This window comes from Cotesia typhae, unplaced genomic scaffold (assembly GCF_013202065.1).
Source record: "Cotesia typhae breed Kobodo isofemale line unplaced genomic scaffold, CoteBio_Ctyphae contig_5, whole genome shotgun sequence".
Lineage (NCBI taxonomy): Eukaryota > Metazoa > Arthropoda > Insecta > Hymenoptera > Braconidae > Cotesia > Cotesia typhae.
Window position 1 is genome coordinate 2,218,900 of NW_027423757.1, and position 16,508 is coordinate 2,235,407.

Below are 16,508 nucleotides of genomic sequence, written 5' to 3' on the forward strand. Positions count from 1 at the left end.
GCTTTACTTTGAACTCCTTAAATAAAAAGCGCGCGTTTTTTTAAACGGCACTAAAACGCTGCCACGTTTTCGAACGGACGAATTTTGAAGCTACTGACAACTAGCCACATTGACATTAAAATAAAATCTCGATAAAGTTTCGTATGTTTTCTCTTTTGCTCTTGTTAGTGTCTTATGAAAAAGTTGAGACATAACTACAAAACTTTATTAAGATTTAACTGTGCATTACAAAATGACTGAATACTCGTGGCATCCTATTGGTCGATTGCAACCGTGTAGTGACATATAAATCGTGAAAACACTTTCTCAGTTGTACGCATACTCTTCTGGACTTTCATGCTGAATGTGTTATTGGGTGTCAACAGTTGTTGCTGTTTGTTTTTTTTCGACTACATTAATTCAACTTGATATTTTTATTAACAATTATAACTACAAACAATCATGTGTGGTAAGTATTATCTATTCTATATTTACATCTAATCTAATTATATATCTATCCTAAAAATGTTAATTATTATTTTTATTACTCCAGGCAAATTACAAGAACTTTTATCACTTATAAATAACAGTACGGTGATAAATGACACGTTTTTGAATACATACTTGTTTTTATTTCTATAATTTATGTATTATTATATGCTCATGTTGTTACATTTGATGACGTTTCGTAGTTTTTATCATTTAAAAAAAGATATTAATTTTTATGTTGTAATTAAAAAATTCATTTGCTTTTTTTTAATTTCAATAATTATTTTTTATATATTTTTCACAGCTATTATTTAATTGTTTTAGAAAACGTCATGGAAGTTTCTTTCAATAGTCTTCTGAAAATATGTTTCTTCATTTCTTAATTGCAACAATATAATTCATAACAATATAACCATTTTAACGATATTTTTAATGAAAAGACTAAACACAGACTGATATTATGTAAAATTTATTGTATAAATTAATACTCATGTAATTTTTTTAAAATAATTTAATTTCTTTATTTATAGTATCTATGATGATTCAATAAATGAAAGTATTAAAAATATGTAAATTATTTCGTCATAAAATGGAAAAACCGAAAAAGTTTGAAACATAGATCTATGGTAATTTTTGATATTTATATTTCATATTTAGCTACTCGATTTTAATCTGGCGAGTTTGAAGTATTGCGAAACATACTTCTCCAATAGGTGAAAGTTTTCTCGTCTTGCATGTCGACGTTATACCGATGCAAGATTAACAAAATAAAAAAGTTATCGGTTACAAGTTGGCGGCTGACATTTACTCTTTCCGCCTTTAAATTGTTTTGTATAAGTGAATGTATTGAATATTATTTTCAACTTACTCTTAACTATACTAGAAAAATTTGAAAGGCTAATCAAGGCATGTTTACCTTCGAATATTTCATAATTTCTATTATTATTTAATAAAAACAAATTTTATTTAACTGCCAAGAATTAGAAACGGAAGTAAAATTTTTTATCAGAGAAATATATATCGGGATCAATATCGATAATAATGATAAAAATATCTTTGTAAAACTTATAGTACGTTTTTTTTATATATAAATTATTGATAAGACAAATGCATGATAACTAAGTGCATTATTGTATTGATTCTACTTAACAGTTTATGTTATACATCTAAAGACTAAGAAACAAGTAGTAGAATCTACAGTAAAAAATGGGTAAAAATTGCTTAAAAAATTACATAAATTTTTATCTGTATAAAATAAATAAAAAAAACTGTCCACATTTTATTAACGCCTTTGTGAGAAACTGATTTTTCGTTCCACATTTAAGTAATGTCATTTTATGACACTTGTGATTTATATGTAAATTATAAATTATTTTTGAAACATAAATTAATCTCTTTTTAAAAATGAAAATCAAGTCAAGAAATTACGCGGTAGATATTAAATGATTTTTAAATTTTAAATTTGAATGAAATAATTGTAATTTTTTCATTTTCTTGGTTTAAAAAAAGTATAAATTTTAATAAAAAATTCTAAATGTCAAAAAATAATTGATTCATTTTATTATTTTTATAGGAATTTTCGCTTACTTGAACTACTTGACTCCGAAATCAAGAGAAGAAATTTTAAAACTTCTTGTTGGAGGATTGAAGAGATTGGAGTATCGAGGATATGACTCTGCTGGTAATTGAATTTTGATTATTTATACGTCTGTGTGTATGTATTATTTTGAATTATAAGTATTATTGTGTATTGTATATTACACTGACAAAGAATTTAAATGACGAAAAAAAGAGAAAGGATTTTAAAGTCAATCTCACAATATTCTCAAGGTGAAAAGATAAAGAATAGAAAGAAAAGGACACATCTTGTATTTTTAAGTAGGAGAAATTTATGTTCTTGGTCAAAGAACGCATTCAAAAAAGTATGCATCTATATGTTTATTTCTGTTCTAAACAACATTTTTCGGCTATCTCATTTAAAACAACTTTTTCAAGTTAATATAAAGTGTCATTAACCAGTTAATAAACATAAATTTTAAACTATAAAATAAAATTTTATTTATAATATTTTTTCTGAATTCTTCTACTTATTATATTCTTTTGCAATTTTTATATTTAGGCGTAGCAGTGGATGAATCCAATGGACATGATATTGCTGTTATTAAAAAAACAGGAAAAGTTCAATCTTTAGTAGATGAAATATTTAGCCGTAAGTTTATGACCAAATAAATTAAAATCGTTAATTGAAATAAGTTATTAAATTTTATTATTCAATAAATTTTTCAATTGATAGGTACAGATCTTATGTTTGATGGCGTAGCTGAAAGTCACGTTGGTATTGCTCATACTCGTTGGGCGACCCATGGTGCCCCATCAGAGCTTAATTCTCACCCTCAGAGATCAGACGTCGATCATGGTTTTCTTGTAGTGCACAATGGTAAAGTTATTTCTTTTATTGTTTAATTACAGATATAAATATATAAGTCGGTTATCTCAATAAGATTATCGACGATCAGTTTAATTCTTTGAATGAATTTCAATTTAATTTTATGATCATTCTATATCATTTAATGCTATTTAATCTCCATAATAATTTCTGTTCGGATGCTATCAATTTTCTAGGTATCGTGACTAATTATAAGGAAGTGAAGACTCTTCTTCAACAAAGAGGATATGTATTTGAGAGTGAAACAGATACGGAAGTAATTGCTAAACTTATTCATCATCTTTGGACTCAACACCCATCTTATTCATTTAGAGAACTTGTTGAACAAGTAATTCAACAATTGGTATGTATTTTATTTATTATTTATTAATTATGATTTTTTTTTTTTTTTTTTTATGAAACTAAAACTATTTTTAGGAAGGTGCATTTGCTTTGTGCTTCAAAAGTAAATTTTTCCCCGGAGAATGTGTGGCCACAAGAAGAGGATCGCCTCTATTAGTCGCGATCAAGACAAAAACTCGTTTAATTACAGACCATGTTCCAATTCTCTATGGGAAAGGTGAGATTTTATAAATTTTTATTTGGTACGAATGAGAGTGCAAGATATTGGACGTTAGAAAATCTGATATTTATAATAACTTTTATAATTTAAGTCATAGTAATTTACTATGAAAGCAACGCACTCATTTCCGATGAATTTGGATCTATTCACAAAGGGAGTAATTAATCTTACATGTTTTTTTTTTTTTTTATTGTAACTAATAATGTTTAATTTTCAGACTGTTTAAAATTGTGCCAGCTAATGAGTATTTTTTATATAGAAAAGGTTTTTTATTAATTTGTTTTTAAGAAATATAAAGTGCCTAAGTTTTTTTTTAATCACTTGAAATTTGGTAATAGTCTGTTACTTGTTAACTATAGTTTAATTAATTAATCTTATTAGTTGGTTCAATATATATCTAATGTACATATAAATGTTTTTAAATTAAAAAAAATATTTTTATGAAGCAATGCCACAATATTTCTTTTGCATGATCTTCTGATTGACTCTTCGTTCTTCTACCTGAACAGATGATCTTCCACGCATGACTAAAGGTATAAATCGTACAAGAGATTAATTTTAACTTTCTAAAGCGCGATTGGACTTTTCATAACGAATCAATAAAAAATTTTTGTCACCAAATTCTACATTTTCAGTATTAATAAAATTTAGAGAATTTAAATTATTAACTAAGAAGAAACTAATATTTTAACTTGGGTGTGGTGCATGTCTACACAGAATTTATTTAAATTTTGAAAACTCACAAAATGTAACTCACAATGCGAATAATTCTCGGATTATGTCCACACAGCGCTAATTTCAAATTGTAAACGTTTGTCATGCATATATGTTCTGTTTATAATTTTTATGTGTGTAGTGAATTAATTTTGCGTTGAGACTTCTACAGATATACATTTTGTGAGTTTTCAAAGAGTAGGTAAATTCTGTGTAGGCATGCACCGCACCCTTTTAACTTTCTAAAGAACAAATTTTTAATCTTAAAAGGGTTATTGGTTTCTGTCTAATTTTTAAAATTATTTTTTTAACCGATTGTTCTATCGTGACGTTAAAAAAAATCTTATCTAACTAGTCTTGAGTGGGTGTCTTGGAAATGTGTTTGTTTGTAAACGCGTGAGTAAATTGATAGTTGAATGTGATTTTTTTTAGTAGATTTCATAGAAATCTAACTATTGCATTGGTTCTCATGACGGAACTTTTGAAAAATTTTGCTATATTCCGACTTAACTCGACGAGCTGAGTCAGAAAATAGATATGGTTCAAAAGTTTATATATATATACGATATAACGCAGCTTGTCACGACGATAGCGTCACCAATTTACAACGGATCTTTACCAAACTCAACATACTTATTCTACAGATAGATACCGAAGTTAAGTTCGAAGATGAGCTTAATCGGTCTAGTAATTTAGAAATGCCAAGATTTCAAAGTTTTCAAAATCATAAAAATTCATATTTTTTTCATTTTCTAACTCGAATAACTTCTGAATGGAATAACTTATTGTATCTCTGTAAACTGCATTTGAAAGTGCTTTAAATAAGCTTTAATTTGAGTACCAAATCATATGTGTAGTCTTAAAATTAAGTCCTATTCCGCTATGCCAAATATGAAATTTGCTGTTGCACTCGTTTTAGTAGATTTCATAGAAAATTAACGATTTCCAAATATCGAAAAGTTATTGTTTTTACCTAGTTTTGTAAAAATCTAGTTTCGATGAGATTGAATTTTATATAATAACTGTGTAAACTTTGATTACAATGATTACAATATACATCATACGTTAATCTAATTGTATTTTTGATTAATAAGTGATAAAATGAAATCTACTTCCATTTTGGCTGTCGAATGGCTCTTTTTTATCGATAAAATAGTTTACAAAATGTTTTAAGAAATAAAATTTCAATTCAATTTTTTTTCTGTTTTTTAATGTTATAAACTATTTTACTATTTAATACAGCAATTTAATTAGATTTAAACCTTTATAAAATTTTTTCAAACGCTATATATACTATTTAAAAGTTTATAGTAATTGAAAGTATCAACTCAAAGTTTTGTTTTAAAACCATTTGATTAATGGGATTTACGTTTCCATTACATTGAATTTTTAATTAATTTTTTTTGTATTTTTCGTTACATAATAAATATTTTTTTTTTTTTTTTTTTCAAGTTTTAGACAGTTTATAAAATATTTAAAATGTTTTACATCGAGTATTTTTCCGATTAAAGAGAGTTTTTTAATTGTTCAAAATGTTCAAAATTGCTTTTTTCTATAATATTCTATAAACTTCTTGAGATAGTTAATCGTATATTCGTTAAAAAAAAATAAAAATATTTTGTGAAAAATCCAATAGCTAAAAATAATTGTTTCCTTTTTTTTTTGCTTTTATATCAATGTACAAAATTAACAAAATTGTGCTTAAGTTAAATTATTAAAACGTATGTTATATATTACATCAAAAAAATATTACAAGCATCATTTTTACATGCATTTTTTTTTTTTATAATTTTAGCCTTTATATTCATAAACGTAAATAACTTTAATTGTTTTATTAATTTTTAATTTTTTTTTTTTTCCTTTTATTTTGATGACGTTTCGAAACATCGAAGAGGGTGAAGCAACAACACAAGGTATTGTTGAATGTTTAAATTGTTTCACTTGCTTGGTGGTTAAAATGAACTAAAAGCTGTAATAGTGTTCTCTTATTACTTACATCTATTTTTTTTTTTTTTTTTTTTTAATTTATGGGCTTTATTGTTCTTGTCTACTGTGTCATCGTCAGCGACAAGTTTTAAATAAAAGGTGACGGGTAAGATAATTTATTATAAAAATAATACCAATAACAAAAAAAATTGTTCATTTAATTTTATTCAATTAAAAATTTTAAATCTTTTTAATAAATTAATTTTTTTACTAAATCAAGTTTGTATACATATCTTAGTTTAACGTTATTATAATAATATAACATAGTGATGTTAAATAATAATTTAATACATTTGATAACATTAATAATTTATTTATGAACGATTTAATTGTCGGTGTACAACTGTCTAATAAATTTTTATTTATCAGATCATAGACCCCATGGACGAAATGCAGATGTTCCAGTTATCGCTCGTAGTGATAGTACTGCTGAATTTCAGCCATCGGTTGAAAAAGAAGTTGAATACTTTTTTGCCTCAGATGCTAGTGCTGTTATAGAGCATACTGATCGTGTCATATTTCTCGAGGTACTCAATTTTTTATTTTTTTTAATTTGCAAAAGTTTTTTTCCAACAAATTTTTATTAAACAATAAATATTATTACAGGATGATGATGTTGCTGCCGTAAAAGAAGGTACATTAAGTATTCACCGTTTACGTCGGTGTATGGATGATCCTCATGCTCGTGAAATAACAACCCTTAAAATGGAGATTCAGCAAATTATGAAGGGAAATTATGAATACTTCATGCAGAAAGAAATTTTCGAACAACCAGAGTCTGTAGTAAATACTATGAGAGGTCGTTTGAATTTCCAAAACAACTCAGTTACCCTCGGAGGAATTACTGTAATTATAAATTTTGTTATTACTAAATTTTCATTAAGGAATGAGCAATTAATAATGTATGATATTTAAATTAAATTAATTAGGATTATATACCGGAAATTAAGAGATGTCGTCGTCTAATGTTGATTGGATGCGGAACAAGTTACCACTCAGCTGTAGCAACGCGCCAGCTTCTGGAAGAGTTAACTGAATTACCTGTAATGGTTGAGCTGGCGTCAGACTTTTTAGATAGAAATACTCCAGTATTTCGTGATGACGTCTGTTTCTTTATCTCCCAGTCTGGTGAAACAGCTGATACACTTATGGCATTGCGATACTGCAAAGGACGTGGTGCTTTAATTGTTGGTATAACAAATACCGTTGGTAGTAGTATTTCTCGAGAATCTCATTGTGGTGTTCACATTAATGCTGGTCCGGAAATTGGTGTGGCTAGTACAAAAGCTTATACATCGCAATTTATTTCTCTTGTTATGTTCGCACTTGTCATGAGTGAAGACAGAAATTCATTACGCCCCCGACGTATGGAGGTAATTATTGTTATTATTTTTTTTTCATATGCATAAATTTATAAAAAAATAATATTTATTGTCATACTTTTAGATTATTGAGGGCTTAAAAAATTTAGACAATCAAATCCGAGAAGTATTGAAGCTTGATAATAAAGTTAAAGAATTAGCTAAATCATTGTATCAATTCAAATCCTTACTTATTATGGGCAGAGGCTACAACTTTGCAACATGTATGGAAGGAGCATTGGTAAATTTATTTTTTTCTATTTCTGATTTGATTAAGTGATTTGGTGTTTTTAAATATTTATATTTTTGTTTATACAGAAAGTCAAAGAATTAACATACATGCACAGTGAAGGAATAATGGCTGGTGAATTAAAACATGGACCTTTGGCTTTAGTAGATGATTCGATGCCTATTATCATGATTGTAATGAGGGATCCAGTTTATAATGTAAGTTAATTTCTAATGAATCATAATTTAAGGTAAAAGACCCCATTAGTGGCACTTTTTCTTTCAAAGAAAAAATGTTCTATTTGGAATAAAAGTTAAAAATTTTTTTGATCTAAAGGTCTTAAAGATTAGAAATAATATATTCATAAAAGAAATTAATGATTTCATTAATTGAATAAGTACCAAAATCAAAGAAAGTGTCAGTAATGGGGTCCTCGCCACCAATGGGGTCTTTTACCCTACTTATAAATACGAAAATAATTTTCATTTTATTTCTATATAGAAATGTATGAATGCATTGCAACAAGTTACGGCACGAGATGGTAAACCTATTGTTATTTGTCATGATGGAGATGAAGAAACCAAATCACTGGCATCACGAGTATTGGAAATACCAAAAACTGTTGATTGTCTTCAAGGTATACTCACTGTCATTCCAATGCAATTATTATCATTCCATATCGCAGTGCTTAAAGGCTGTAATGTTGATTGTCCGAGAAATCTCGCCAAGTCTGTCACCGTTGAATAATTTAATCAGTAAATTTGTCCGTGCAATAATTTATGTTGATGAAAAATATTTATTTTTATCACATGATAAATAGAATGAATGAGAAATCAATGATGTCAGTAATAAAATTTTTGATAAGATCAATAAATTTGGTGATTGATTAAGCAAGTGTTACAATTTATATGCAACAGTGAACATTTGTTGAGTAAAAATATGACAATGTCATTAAAATGAATTTTCAATCATTCTCAAGGGAGAAGATAACACTCAAAGTTTATGATTTCTGTGAATGGTTAAATAATAAGACGTTCAGATAGAAATTCTGACATAATGACATCACAATTGTTTGTATTATTTTCAGGTCCACAAGTTGATCATACTTTTTTTAAAAATTTAACGATGTCAATTTCATGTATTTAAAGAGATAATTTCTATAAAATTAAAATCAAATTTTAAAGTATTCAAAAGCGAGTATAAAATTAATATTTTTGTTTTTACATAGTTATAATACATAATATAAAGTTGATAAAATGCATTTAATATTTTTCAAAACGATAATTAATTTATGCTGAAAAATTGTACTTATAACAAGAAATGTTAATGTTTACATATATTTTTTTCATATTAAAATTGAGCTTTTATTATTGGTTCCAAATATGACTGGGTGTTGATAAATAAAAAATTAACACTTGAGTTAACATTATGCTTCAACTCTTAAGCTGCTGTTTATTTTATTTTATTTACTATACTCAAGACATATGATATATTTTTAATAATTTCCGTATAGTTGTAAATAGCGTTAAAAATGATTTATATTATATATACTGATAATTTGTAACTATTAAATAAGATATGTATTAGTAGAAAAAAAAAAAAAAAAAAAAAAAAAAAAAGATTTGAAATATAATAAAATAAATAAAATTTCATACGAAAAATGTAAAAATTAAAATTAAACGATATTAAAACAATAAAAATTTCACAACAGAAGTGTGTTGGATCGATGGGAGAATAAGCATTAGATTAAGTAGTAAAGACAGGATATTGGTCAGGCGGTCACGTACATGCGCATTAAACAAAATATATATATGAGGGTGTCATGAGCTTGCGCGTTTTATTCGTTAGCAACGGTGAATGTAGTGTAATGCGTAAGAAAGAGAGATCGGGTGTATTTGTAGGAGAAGAAAAGAGAAGAATAGTTGAAAAACTAGGGGCAGAGATAAGTCGAGATCGACCGTACAAAGCTCTAACAGACTTTGACTCGTGAGAACCTACTGTAAAAAACAGATAACATAAAACTTTATTTTATAAAGCAGTAGCAATAATAGTGCGTGTGCTAATAATTAAAATAAAGACAAATGTGATAGAGTAAATAATCACAATAAATAATGAATTTTTAAAAAATAGTTTTTGTTTATAAATCGCTGATGGCTACGAAATCAGACGGCATCAGTAGTACAGTGAAGAAGCATCAGCAGCAACTCAGCCGTTTCGGGTTTAGTATCTAAATTTAAACATCTAACATTAACGACAACGAGACGACGACGACGACGACGACGACGACTACGACGACGACGACAAGGAAAAACGGTGGTGTTATTAGTAGCTAGAGTATTATATCAAAGAAATAACTATAACATATAAAGTAGCATTGCAGTACAGTAGGAGTAGCAGCAGGGATCCCCTCGGGTTATTCAGCGAAGGTTGGCTGCGCGCGTTTCAGCCGGCAGCGCAATAATAATTACTACTTGAGTCAGTCAACAGTCTGCCGGCGAGCAGAGTGGTCGGCAAAGCTGTACCGTATTAAATATTTATTTCTCGGTGTGACACTAAAATAATCGCTGGCACGCTCGTTATTTCGCCCACTAACAGGGTAAACAGTGCACCAGACTACGATACCTGAAGAGTCAACCGTGTTCGTGAGAGCAGAAACATCGTTCGAGAGCCATCATCACGTACGGATTATCGATCGGATTTGACCGGGCTAAATTACTCTTTCCCTTTTCGTAGCATAGTGACGGTACTGCTGCCTTTTTATTTTATCCAGTGAAATAAATAAAACTGAGTAATTATTTATCGATATGGCTGCCCCAGTGGCCAGCACGCGGTTCAGTGATAACTACGATCTCAAAGAAGAACTCGGCAAGTAAGTATCTGTCATACATACCACTTTTATAATTATACAATACAATACATCTTCTTATTGTTATTACTATTACTATTATTATGTTTATTAGATACAACCGCGTGTACATTATCCTACACATACATACCACCGATCCCCTCTTTTAAACCACTGTCTTTCATCATTTCTCAAGTACTCCGTTTATACTTGACATTTTTTTCCCGCTATTGCCATAACGAGTTTTCTTCTCTGCTTATTTACTTATATTCGTATTTACTTACTTTTAAATATATTTATAAGCCAATATTATATTTTTATTTATACATCAAAATTCAGGTTCTTAAATTCTACTACTTTTATATTTTTAAATTCTTTCAAAAAAATATTATCATACTGAAGACACCAGACACTTGAAATATTATTTATTTTTTTAATTATACCAAATAAATATTAATAAAAAATATTTTTAAAAGTAATTTTTATTTGATAACATTTAATTAAGGTCTAAAATTATGAAATTTATTTGATGTCTGCTACTGTTGTCTTCAATATAATAAAATACTATCATTTATTTAAGTAAGAGAAGAAAATTTAAGCCTTAAAAAAAATACAAATTTTTATTATGTAGCATTGATGTTGATGATCAAAAGATGTCCAGACTGACATTAATTATACTTAATACGTTTAATAAATTGGATTGTATCCCATTATTTATAATTTATGAAGCAACTGTGATGTTTATAATGTTGTTTGAACACGCATTTTAAATGTTACCAACTAAACAGTATATTTTCTTTTTCTGCTGCTATTATTGTCGTTATTTATATTTATAAATAAGTGTTTTTTTATTATTAAAAAAACAATACTTTTTTTTTTTTTTTTTACAAGGTAAATTTACACTATAACAGATATTGATACTCGTACTCATACTTTTATATTTACTGTAGCAAAAACAATTACACGTAGATACTCAGTAACTCGGAAAATAGATACTCTATTATTTCATCGCAGTTACATCGTCGTCTCACTCCTGGAACCTGTCGTAGAATCGATACGCCGGCTCCCGATAAGCAGCTCGCGCGACGACCGACGGCAGGTGGTTATAGTGTGTCAGTGGAATATAATAAAAATAATAAGAGCAAAAATATAGCTGGGAGAATAAATCTAAAAATAGAAGTAATAAGACAAAAAAAAAAAAGAAAAAAAGAATGGTTAAATTCAAACAATAAGAATTTATGGAAATATAAATTTAGTCTTTGCTCTTTAGACTTTATTATTTCTTTTGATCTTACTCTTGAGCTTTGTTAGTAAATGATTTGTGTAAGCCTTAGAGCATATACATACCAACAAACAATCACAATTCTATCTAGTATTCCAGCGAGCTTTCAGTTGGGTGACTTGAAAACTATGACCACACCAGACCACACCTCTTCTAGGAGGGTAGATACCGCAATGTCGTATTCTCCAGTTATATTATTCCATAAGATTTCATAGGGAATCTTGAATCAAAGAATTTTTCACTCAATAAGCTGATTTTCTTTTCTTCAATAAAAATAAAATAATATTTGCTCAAGTAGTAATATCATCGATTTTATATTATACATAAGACGGATTTAATATTCGATACGTCAATGCCGTAGCCATATATATATATATATATATATATATATATATATATATATATATATATATATATATATATATATATACAAAGAAAATAAATATTAATTTTTAAATTAACATGGAGAATTATTCTTCCACAGGCACACAAACCATCTGTCAAAAGACAAATTGTAAAAAAAATTTCCGTGCTATTTTTTTCCGGTGAAAATGATCGTAAACAATTGTTTACTTGTTCATCGTAGGTCTCCTTCAAGTTTAAAGTAAACTCATCTACTTATAGTCTCGAGGAACACGATAGTGTCTACATTGTATTAACGATGAGAAACTGCAAGACTAATTATTTGACCTGACATTCTTCATTAGCTTTTATTATCAAAAGAAGAAAATTCATTATTTTTAAAATTATATTTAATACTTGCTATTAAATTACAAACTTTTATGCAAATATTAATTAAGTAATCTACTATTTTTTTTTATTCTCGCGTTATATCTCTTTTACTGTTTATATAGTACGTTGATATGGTCAAACGTCAAATAAGAACTTGGTTGCAAAGAGGAGACTGATAAACATACTTGATACCTTGTTAGGTCGATTTAATTATATTAAAAATTGATGGTGAAGAATCGAATTTAATTGATGATTTCATCAGATGATTGTATTGGTTTGCACCATGCAAATAGGCATGATTTATTTTATTTGAATATATACGTAAAAAGTATTTGAGTTGAATAATTCATCAGTTTCAATGTTGAAATTATTTAATGGATTTAAATAAAGTATGCGTTTTGTGCGACAAATTGTATTCAAATACAGTGTTAGCTTACCCAAGAATAAATAGGGAAATTTAAAATTCTGTTTAAAAATAGTAATAAATTAATGATTAATGTTTCAAATTTTATTAATTATTTTTTATTTATTAAGAAGACATGAAATTGAAGAAATGCTTTTTATGTCGATAATTTATTGGAATACATATATCAATTGCTATCAATACTTACTTAGTTTTATTTTATGTACTTTAATAATAAAGTTAAGTAAATCAATTCAAATGATTGGTGAATTTACAAATGTCTTATACTGCTTATTTGGTTTTATTTTTATATAATATAGTCTTTATTGAAAAAAAAAATGGTTTTTTTTTCGGCTAAATGGTTTCTTCTTACTATAAGGGAAAAAAGTTACTTCTTCCATTTAGAAAGAATGTTCCAGGCATGACTAATCAAGTTGAAACTAGTGCTCAATTAGCATAACTTGCAACGCAATTTAAAGTTAACAGCTGTTTTCTTGATTGTAATTTCATGTATTCGCATAAACTTTTCTTCGTGGTCGCGAGCTTAGCTATTATCGGAACGCAATAACTATGTACTGCTCTATTATTGTAGTTATTGAAATAATATTATTACACTACGTATTAACAATAACAGTAACTCATGTTGACTCAGTTTTTTCTATTGTAGATGGTTCATGACATAACAATGACCTTACTCTTATCTGAAGTTCGGTGTAGTTCATTGTTAAAAATTTTTTGAAATACTAACTTGCATTTAATGTATATATCTAAAGCTTAATGTGAAAATTAATTTCAATTTATTTAGAAGTAATATAAATATTTCACGTTATTATTTTGTTAAAATTACCTGCTTTGAATTTTAAATCTATATCACTTATTTGTTTATTTCTCAAATATGTATTGTAGAATTAAATCATTGTTTGCTGGGATAAAATCATGACAATTGGAAACATTTAAATAAATATGTTGATGTTCATTCAATTTATGTATATAATCCTCGATATTATACATCATGATTAATCCGATCAATCTTCATGGAATATTGTGCATGCATAGTTTTGAAAATGGCTTTTAATTGCAGCGGTCTCCTCGTAAATATAGTATATTGCTTGCCCGGTAACCCTTGATGGCTTTTAGCCTTGTTGTTTTGCATTATGGTCAAGTATTATAGCAACCATAACTAAGAAATTTTATTAGGTCAATAATGATAATAATATGCTCGATTAAATATATCAATCAAGATTATATTAATTTGAAAGTTTTATTTTTATAAAAATCACATGTAATTACAAAATTTTTAAAAATTTTCTCTTCATTATTTACGATGCGGAAAATATATAATTATTTTTCCTAAATTATTTTTTTTGTTATTATAATTAAAAATGTCGAGTAAAATGAAAAGTGTTGAGGTAAACAATTATTAAAGAGTAATTATTCATGTTATTTAATATTTTGTTATACATGCTACAAATAATTATCAATGTGAAAATAGTTTTCGAAAATGCGGACAACTTAATATTATAGGAAAATAATAGTGGAAAATAACTAATGGAAACTTCAAATTGACATTGCAAAGTAATAAATAAGTCTTTTGTGTTATTCCGCTGATGATTTATAAAACAAACGATACGTAATAACTTCTAGTTTAAAAAATTCAACAACACGCTTTAATTGCATACCTGAGTAAAAAGTAGATAATAATTATTAATTGATTTTTAATAAGTTTAAAAAAATAGAGTGATTAAAGAAAAAATTCATTTTGTAAAAGTAAAGTTTCATTAAAATATCTTAAAATACCTCCACACTTTTTTACAAATGAAAAAAAAAGAATAACAAAATGAATTAAATGTTTTTTCTTGTTAATTACTTGATTTTTATTTTAAACATAAAAAAATCATTTATTTTTGAATTTGGTTTGTATGTTGGTAAATTGGTAAAAATGACGTTAAAAGGTTCTGTAACGTATAACGTAAAGTACTCAGTACTTGAACTTTTAAAAAAATGGGACCAGTGCTTGAACGGACTTTTCGAATTGTTGTAATACAAAATCCGTATATTTATTATGAGTAACATGCGCATATTATAATTATTTAATTATACAGTAATTGATTTCTGTTTTTTCAATTACAAATCAAACCAATTATATTTTTGTTAACTTAAAAGTTGACATGTCGAGAATAATCGATAGATGGTATTTTTTTTATGAAAAAGGTAATAAACCGTAAACCGAACAATCAGTAAAAAAACGGTATATCATCATTTTAAGTAAAAAAAATTGTACCACCCAATGAAATAGTCTTTCCTAAATAATTCATATTTTTTGCAAAGACATAAACTATAACTTTGATATTAAATTTTAGCGTCTAACTATACCTCCAAATTTTTAAAGCTGTACCCAGAACTTGAACAAGTTTTGCAGCTAAAGATTAGTGTAGTTAAAAATTATTTAACGTTTTGAATTAAGTTTTTTTTAAGTTATGATTGAAAATTTGCTTTGTCATTCATAAAAAATGTTATTAAACAATTAAATACAAATATTTCTCATTTTTAAATGAACATATTAAAGATTCATAGTATTATTTTTAATATTAATCCATCACATGTTATAATTCTTTAGATATTTCAATAAAATGTTGAAATATCAAAAGAATTATAACATATTATTGATTATTATTAAAAATAATACTTTGAATATTTAATATGTTCATTTACGGTTCCCGGAGTGTTCAACTACTGCCGCTTGTCAGAATGGATTGTTCAACTACTACTCCTTTCATAGTTTATATTAAAAAGATTGTCAAAATATAAATATCTAATTATCGGCATTATTTTTCACTTTAATCAATTCAAAATTGTTTATATTTTCATGAAAATCACTAATTTGAACTCATAATTATGTACATCTTTGTATATTAAAAGTGGGGTAAAATACGTTTTAGTTTGAAACCTGTTTAACTACTGGGTACTTTACCTTGCAGAAAATAAAATCAACTCAATGCAAAAAAAAATCTTAAACAAAAAAAATTATTTTTGAAGAGTAATAATTTTCTTGGTTCAAGAATTTTTCTTTTGCATTGTTATTATTTTTTTGTGTATAAAATATTATTAAAAGCATGTTGAAAAGCTAAAATGATATTTATAACTGTATTATTATTTTCTAGAAAATTGTTCCGAATAGAAATAAGCTGTATCATTAAGTTAGAATAAAAACAATTCTTGTTATCATAAAACTTTTCTTATTTTACATTTATTCTATGTCGAGTCGGAATATTCCTTGCGGTATTAGCAAATCTATGTGCTGAGCTTGTAACATCTCCTTTGTTAGCGTGTAGTAATAGTCATTATCTAACCGAACATAAGAAATACTTGTATTTACCTTAGGATTCATATATTAAAATTCGTAATAGCTTTTACGTTGCGATAGTAATAATTATAGTCGAGGTAGAGAGAAAATTATAGTTTTTTTTCATTTTCTGGCGA

At 26.8% G+C, this 16,508-nt stretch overlaps 2 protein-coding genes across 29 annotated transcripts in view; both read left to right on the forward strand.

The window, feature by feature from the left end:
• The first annotated feature begins 295 nt into the window (after window positions 1–295).
• Window positions 296–8,952, forward strand: Gfat2 (glucosamine-fructose-6-phosphate aminotransferase 2). 5 transcript variants are annotated; one of them, XM_074248401.1, is made up of 14 exons: window positions 296–448; window positions 2,042–2,149; window positions 2,588–2,677; window positions 2,762–2,905; window positions 3,091–3,257; window positions 3,332–3,473; window positions 3,986–4,009; window positions 6,083–6,103; window positions 6,546–6,703; window positions 6,783–7,022; window positions 7,106–7,549; window positions 7,623–7,778; window positions 7,856–7,984; window positions 8,268–8,952. In XM_074248401.1, the coding sequence occupies exons 1-14, from the start codon at window positions 442–444 to the stop codon at window positions 8,511–8,513; spliced, it is 2,076 nt and encodes a 691-aa protein (XP_074104502.1). In that variant the 5' UTR covers window positions 296–441; the 3' UTR covers window positions 8,514–8,952. The 5 variants fall into 5 exon arrangements, with proteins under 5 accessions (XP_074104502.1, XP_074104504.1, XP_074104505.1 ...); XM_074248402.1 differs by lacking the exon at window positions 296–448 and adding an exon at window positions 1,660–1,678; XM_074248403.1 differs by lacking the exon at window positions 6,083–6,103.
• Window positions 8,953–9,102: 150 nt separating this feature from the next.
• The window catches only part of Camkii (Calcium/calmodulin-dependent protein kinase II), a 68,260-nt gene continuing 60,854 nt past the window's right edge, over window positions 9,103–16,508 (forward strand). For 8 of the 24 annotated variants that reach the window (XM_074248407.1, XM_074248408.1, XM_074248409.1 and 5 more), the window contains exon 1: window positions 9,103–10,635. In XM_074248407.1, coding sequence (XP_074104508.1) covers window positions 10,571–10,635 — 65 coding nt within the window. In that variant the 5' untranslated portion in view covers window positions 9,103–10,570. The remainder of the gene's footprint in view (window positions 10,636–16,508) is intronic. The other 16 variants (XM_074248418.1, XM_074248423.1, XM_074248424.1 and 13 more) reach the window with 13 other exon arrangements.